This window comes from Triticum dicoccoides, chromosome 5A (genome assembly GCF_002162155.2).
Source record: "Triticum dicoccoides isolate Atlit2015 ecotype Zavitan chromosome 5A, WEW_v2.0, whole genome shotgun sequence".
Classification (NCBI taxonomy): Eukaryota; Viridiplantae; Streptophyta; class Magnoliopsida; order Poales; family Poaceae; genus Triticum; species Triticum dicoccoides.
Genome location: NC_041388.1, coordinates 275,843,623 through 275,850,421, shown reverse-complemented (window position 1 = coordinate 275,850,421; position 6,799 = coordinate 275,843,623). Strand labels below are relative to the sequence as shown.

The window sequence follows — 6,799 nt, the reverse complement described above, 5'->3', positions numbered from 1 at the left end:
CCCTCCCGGGGCCAGTGCTCCTCTGAGTGTTGGTCTGAAATGGGCAGCCTGCGGGGCCACCTCGGGGCAACTCAAGGGTTGGTTTTACTCGTAGCTTGACCTATCTGAGTGTACCCTGAGAACGAGATATGTGCAGCTCCTATCGGGATTTGTCGGCACATTCGGGCGGCTTTGCTGGACTTGTTTTATCATTGTCAAGATGTCTTGTAACCGGGATTCCGAGTCTGATCGGATTGTCTTGGGAGAAGGAATATCCTTCGTTGACCATGAGAGCTTGTGATGGGCTAAGTTGGGACTCCCCTGTAGGGTTTTGAACTTTTCGAAAGCCGTGCCCGCGGTTATGTGCAGATGGGAATTTGTTAATGCCCGGTTGTAGAAAACCTGAAACTTAACTTAATTAAAATGAATCAACAGACTGTGTAGCCGTGATGGTCTCTTCTCGGCGGGGTCCGGAAAGTGAACATGGTGTTGGAGTTATGCTTGAACGTAAGTAGTTTCAGGATCACTTCTTGATCATAGATTCTCGATCATGCTTTGCCTTTATCTTCTCACTCTCATTTGCGTATGTTAGCCACCATATATGCTAGTGCTTGTTGCAGCTCCACCTCATACCTTTTGCCCCACCTATAAGCTTAAATAGTCTTGATTGCGAGGGTGTGAGATTGCTGAGTCCCCGTGACTCACAGATTACTTCCAAAACCAGATGCAGGGACCGATGATACCATTCCAGGATATTCGACTGAGCTCAAGTGGGAGTTCGATGAGGACTCAGGACGATACTACGTTTCTTTTCCAGACGATCAATAGTGGTGCCCAGTTGGGGTGATCGGGGACTTTGTCGCATTTGGGGTTGTTCTTTACTTTGGTTTCGTAGTCGGACCTTGAGTGTATCTGGATGAATGTAATGATATTTATGCTATTGTGTGACGTGGCTAGTGTAAGCCAACTATGTACCTCTTTTCCTTATTCATTACATGGGTTGTTGTGAAGATTACCTCACTTGCGACATTGCTTACAATGTGGTTATGCCTCTAAGTCGTGCTTCGACACGTGGGAGATATAGCCGCATCGTGGGCGTTACAATTTACCACCAAGATAACTATGAAGGCTTCCACACCTTTAGTGATCAATTCATTAGCATATGTTTGACAACTTTTATGCAATAAGTCGTATGTGCTTCATTCGAGCAAGTTGCGAGGGGCAATAATTTTCTTTCGAGAAGCGTTTGTACACTTGTTTTCTTCTAATTCATGTGCTTTTATTTGTCACCTTCTCCTAGGTAGGAGGCTTATTTTCCCATGTCACAATCATTTATTATTTAACTTATGACATGCAAACTAAGCATGCTTAGCAAGATCAATGAAAAACCGGTCTCTCAAATTTCAACAATCATATTTTAGCAGTTGAGAGTTCAAGCTTTCTAGCTTCTTGATAATTTGTTTTTATTTGGAAACATGTCTCAAGAAATTATTCTTTATTTTTGCCCGACACTTTTATTAAGACAACTGAAACCAAGATCATCTATTCCATACAGTTGCCAACTTTCACTAACCAATCGTCACTTAAGATGTGAAAGGCTTGTGATTATCTATTAGTAGAAATGTAGTAGTACTCAAGTTTGATTTTGCATCTAATATAGTTGTTTTCAGGATACAATAAAATTTCACATCGTAAATATCCACTAGTCATTGGAAAAGATTCCTCCCATGCTCCTAAGGAACTTGCTAACTCAACTTTTATTCCACGAACTAAGACGAGTAGTCTCGTCTTTACGAAAAAGATAAACAAGCTGAAAAAAGTAAAGATACAAGGTATTCTCAAATCTCCCTAAGCTTACAATCAAGTTGGCGGGACCCTAATACCTAATTTTGATCTGGTTCAATGGGCGCATCCTCATTCTTTCCCTTCTCAGGCTTCTTCATGCTGCAGGCAAGAGCAATACAATGGAAGCAGGATGTCATCCCTAATATTTGTTTTTGTTGTTCGGAGACCACCTCCAAAAGGAAGTTATTCTCTGCAGAATGCTTAGTGGTGACATCAACAAGGGCATTTGTACATACCATCAACCTTGTTTTCAAGTTCTTTTCTCATAATCCAATAGGCATCTATCCCTTCTCCGATTGTATTGACACACGATTTAGAAACCTTCTCAACTTCAACAATCTTTTCCTTAATCACATCAGGGGTCGATATTTCTTTCTTGCGTTCGCGAGGTGCGAGCCCTGCAGAGATTTAGGAAGAGATCCTTGTTTGTTGTACTTGTAGGTGTTCGAAGGGTGCATGTCTTTCTTCTCTTCTATTCTTTCCTCTTCTTCCTCGAGCTTCACCTCCTCTGGCTTCTCCTCTTGGGCACCCATCCTTCGGAGTTCTTCCCAGCTCCTCTGGGTCATGTCCTCCCAATCTTTGAGCGGTATGATCTTGCTTGATGAAGAGCTCGAGGAAGATCCCTTATCGCTGATGGATGTGCCTTGAGCATCATTGGAAGCTATGGAAACTGATGCCTTCTTGATCTTGTAAAGTAATGTCTGCTGGACAAGATGAATAAAGAGGTGACGATTAGATGGATAATGAGTCAAGGGTGTGACTCCCTTGCTCTTATAAAGGGCTACAAACCCTAGAATTCCGGATATTAGGCTTGAGGAGGACGTTAGGAGGAGATCAAAACAAATCGGAACTAAATCGGATGATCATAGAAGAATCCGAGAAAAAGACATGGCTTTGTATGAGCACGTGGTCATGCCGCTGCCTAAATGCGAGCATTTTTTCAAAAGCTACTAACACGAAATGACCAAAGGTTATAAAAAAAGACGGCCTCGGGTATGAGCGAGGCGCTCTTACCTGGGGTCGTACAATACCTCCGCAGCAGATCGCCGAGTCCAGGAGAAAAGACAGTGTGCGGTACGAGCGTGGAGGTTCGTACCGAAGCTCATACTGAACCGATGTTCTTCGAAGTCCAAAGAAAAAGGCGGCCTCTGGTACAAGCGTGGTCGCTCGTACTGGTGTAGAATTGTGCTGGAGTCCAAAACGAAAGACGGCCTTGGTAGGAGTGTATGTGCTTTTCCCTGGCCTTCTTAAGGCATTTGCTATGGTTCTCTCACACACTCGGTTTAAAAGGGTTATAGACGCCATCTGCTTTTCCTTAGCCTTCTTAAGATATTTGTTAAATTTTACTTGTGTAAGGAATACATTTTGCTTCTGTTGTGAGAGTTGCAATTTGATCATAAAACCCTTTTATTGCATTATTTTGTTAATTTGATTTTTCGAGACTTGTTGTATATACATTTTTGCAGTTATTTTGTAGTGCTATTCTAACCTATAAGGACTCTAGCCAACTTGCCTCTAGCATGCTCCCCCGATTAGGCCGTTCGTAGCCGTTAGACCGTAGTAAAAATCCCACCTTGGCTCTCCTCCTCTGTTGGATATTTATTGTCTGTTTCATCTTGTTGTTTCTTTCACGCGTGTATGACCAGTGGGCATCTTCTTTTTTTTGAAGGGAGACCAGTGGGCATCTTCGTCGGTGGGGTCGCTATGTGCTGGCTGGGGGCGGGGTGGAACGGTGCGATTGGTCGTTCATCCCGAAAAGCCCATTGGTCACCCAATTTTATAATACCTGCCGTACATTTGCTAGCGGAGGTATCTACGGTATAGTGCCGCTCCCGGAGTGTCACATTTTACCCTGTCTACAAATGTTATTCAGAACTTCGAACAATGCTGCTCACACAATGACACTGTCAAACCAAATTTAACAGAGACACAGACCGGATTAACCAACACCCAGTAACAGCCTGCAAAAACCATCTCAACTACTGCAACTCATTGCAGTATCATCACACCACCAAAGCCTTCCAATTCACTGCAACTTCTCCTTAGCCCTCACTGTAATAGCTACTGCCTGCAAAGACCATCGCAGCAGTCGCCGAGATGCTGGTCCCGTCGCCGCTTCCGGCACCGCCACCACCACCAACATAGTAGAAAACCAGGCTGCCGACGAGCGCCGACGCGATTGGAGTCGTCAGGTTATCGTCCAAGAGCGTGCTGACCGGGAGTGACTCGACAATCGCCGCTGCAAGCGACGTGACGCCAAAGGCAGCGACCATGGTCCAGCTCTGCTCCACGAATCCGAAAAGGTGGAAGTAGCACATGAAACTGCAGGCATACCACATTCAGTATTAGTCTCGGTCTTTCAGACTGTAAAACAAGAGATGACTTCAGGCTTCAGGGTCAAGTAGGATGTGTGCATATCTTGTTGCTTACAGGATCGATGCGACGAAGCCGGCGAAGAACATTGCGATGCTTCCGGCATAGGATTTGTCGGGGTTGTGAGGGAGCTTCACATGCCCGAACCGCCTCCCGGCTATGTCAGCCACACCTGAAAGAAGCAGCATGCATAGTGTCATGCTGTTTTCTGAAACCTTCGCTCGAAGAATCAAAGGAGAGCGTAGTAGTGCCGGACAAAAACTGTAATTGCATGAGAAAGAACTAGTACCGTCCCCCGCGCACAAGTTGCAAATCACAGCAATCGAAATGGGAGACGTCCTCCAAAAGATTACGGTAGTGAGGGTTATAGTACACGCGTAATAGAGTGGGCCTTTGAGAAGCTCTCTAGAAACAATGGAGAAACGATGAAGATAGTCAGTTCATACTGTCGCGGCAATACAGTAACACAGATGGGGGAAAACAGAGGCTACCTGTAGTCTCCATTTCTTGTCATCGAGTTAACCACGCCGTCATCTTTAACTACACCAGATCCAATCAAGATTACCTTTATGATATTGAGCGCAATGACAATTGAAGCAAGAAATGGAGCATAGACATCATCTGCACTGCAATGGGGAAGAGATGTTAGAAAGGTAATGCGCAGAGTTTATGCCAAATGAAATGAAGACCTTTGTTCGTTGGTGCTCTGGTTTACCTGAACAAAGGCCACATCAGGAAATATACCAGCCCAACACTGATGTGCACCAGCTTCCTGCAGAGTTTCTGAAAATGCAGAGCAAAGGACCCCAATCAATCTCCCATCAATAATTTGCATGTGAATCTCCATTGTCTTGGTAACTAAACGACCAGGTTAGTAATATTCCAAACTTTTCGGCCATGCTAAGTAATTTTGGTAGCTTAATTTCGCCTTTTAATTACAGGATTGGTCAGTGGGGCAAAAGGAGTAGAACTAGGAGCAGAGAGATAACCTTTCTAGGAGTACATTAACTGAGAGATGATTTCGACTTGGCTTGTGCGATTTACTCCAGAATTTCTCCGTGCAAATTGAAGCAATCATCGATCCCCAACAACAACAACAAAAATAGGAATTGTTTAGGTGGCGAGCAGAGCTTACTTGGTCCAAGAGGGCGCGGTTGCCGACCTCCTCCCAGAAGCGGAGCACCGCCATGGCGACGCATCCGGTGAGCACGGCAGCGCCGGCGTCCCGGAGAGGCGGGCTCTCCGGCCACATGGATCCACCAACGCTAGCCCCACGCAACTCGCAGACAGATTCGCAAAGCTCAACCCTTTCTTCACAGATTTGTGGCTCCTGCAGGCAGGAAGACCGAGACAGTTGTACTATCATAAATACGCTATCGCCAATCTCTAGCTGCTATTGTCCTCGCCAAGGTCAAATTGTGTATAATAACTGCAACTATCGACTAATTTTTGCTCCATGATTAACTTTTCCATGTGGCTCTGAGTGGTGGACTAAGTGAGATCCCCAGTTTCTTAATTTGCTAGAGAACATGGCAACGCTATGACTTTCGGATTCTTTCATACATTTTCTGTACAGGTTGTTATCGGTGACTTCGAAATAGCCAGGGCATATTCGGACAAAATTAGTTTACACGGAAACATTCTCTCCCCGCCCCCGCCACCACAAAAAATCTAGATCGCCTCTTCTCCTCTAGCCACTAACACGTGCGCCGTCAGGCAAAGCCCGCGCAGCGCCGGCAGCGGCGGAGAGGTCCTTCACAGATATGGTGCTCGGAGGGGCACGCAATATTGCGGAAAGGGCCGCCTGCTACGCATGCTGGCGCGCATGGAGCGGCGACTGGTCCGGGCTAGCGGCTCACCTCTGTGCATTGGCTACCTTTAGCGGCGGCCCGGCCTAGCCTAGTAATGAGAGAAGGGTGTTTCACGAAAGGATCTTGGGCGGTGATGGGCTTAGGTTGTCTTAGGGTTTTGCTTAGGGATGTGAGACGGTGACGCCGTCTCTTTGTAGGAACAAGTTTCTCCCTATCCTACCCTGTTTTGTTGGTGTATTCATCGTCGGTGAAGGATGTGCAAAGTTATGTCCCAACGGTCTTTCAGGATATGCTCAGTTTAGGTTTTTGGTGGATTTGTCTGGATTGGTCTATCTTTCATGGTCTTCGGAGTTTCTACAAGCCCTTCTCGATATTTTCTTCTTTGGGGCAACAATTTTCTTTGCAGTTTCGCCACATCAACCACACCTCTGTGGAAGACATCATTTGTCATGTCAACTGGGGGGAGACGTTTTTTATCGTAGATTCTGCTGTGGGGCCCAATGATGGCGGGACAGGACAGCGGAACAACTCGGCAGTGGCACAACGTTTGCACACAGGATCAATCATTCAATTTCGGAGACAAGCGTTCTCCCAGCCCCGGTCCCAAGATCTCTTCACACACCTCTCTCCTCGCACACCCACCGCCCACTCTGTCGCACGCTCTAGACCTCGCAACGACCCCCATGCTGTTGCACATCCCTAGCCCTCGCATCGTCATTGCGCCAGGACTGAGCGCCGATCGCCATACCACCACCAACGAGGATGCCTTGGGAGCAAATGGCTACTATCAT

The 6,799-nt window shown here is 46.3% G+C and overlaps 1 protein-coding gene across 1 annotated transcript; it reads right to left on the bottom strand.

The window, feature by feature from the left end:
* Window positions 1-3,664: 3,664 nt before the first annotated feature.
* Window positions 3,665-5,763, bottom strand: LOC119301004 (probable phytol kinase 2, chloroplastic). The gene is made up of 6 exons (XM_037577908.1): window positions 5,333-5,763; window positions 4,913-4,980; window positions 4,689-4,823; window positions 4,487-4,602; window positions 4,255-4,369; window positions 3,665-4,146 (listed from the first exon to the last, which is right to left on the bottom strand). The coding sequence occupies exons 1-6, from the start codon at window positions 5,561-5,563 to the stop codon at window positions 3,867-3,869; spliced, it is 945 nt and encodes a 314-aa protein (XP_037433805.1). The 5' UTR covers window positions 5,564-5,763; the 3' UTR covers window positions 3,665-3,866.
* Window positions 5,764-6,799: the final 1,036 nt, after the last annotated feature.

Bases quoted from the DNA above. Each gene is read 5' to 3' on its own strand.
- LOC119301004 (XM_037577908.1), bottom strand. From the start codon at position 5,563: ATGATAGTACAACTGTCTCGGTCTTCCTGCCTGCAGGAGCCACAAATC. The intron at 4,370-4,486 runs GTACTAGTTCTT...TGCTTCTTTCAG, and splicing joins CAACTTGTGCGCGGGGGACG to GTGTGGCTGACATAGCCGGG. The intron at 4,147-4,254 runs GTAAGCAACAAG...GTATGCCTGCAG, and splicing joins GGCTTCGTCGCATCGATCCT to TTTCATGTGCTACTTCCACC.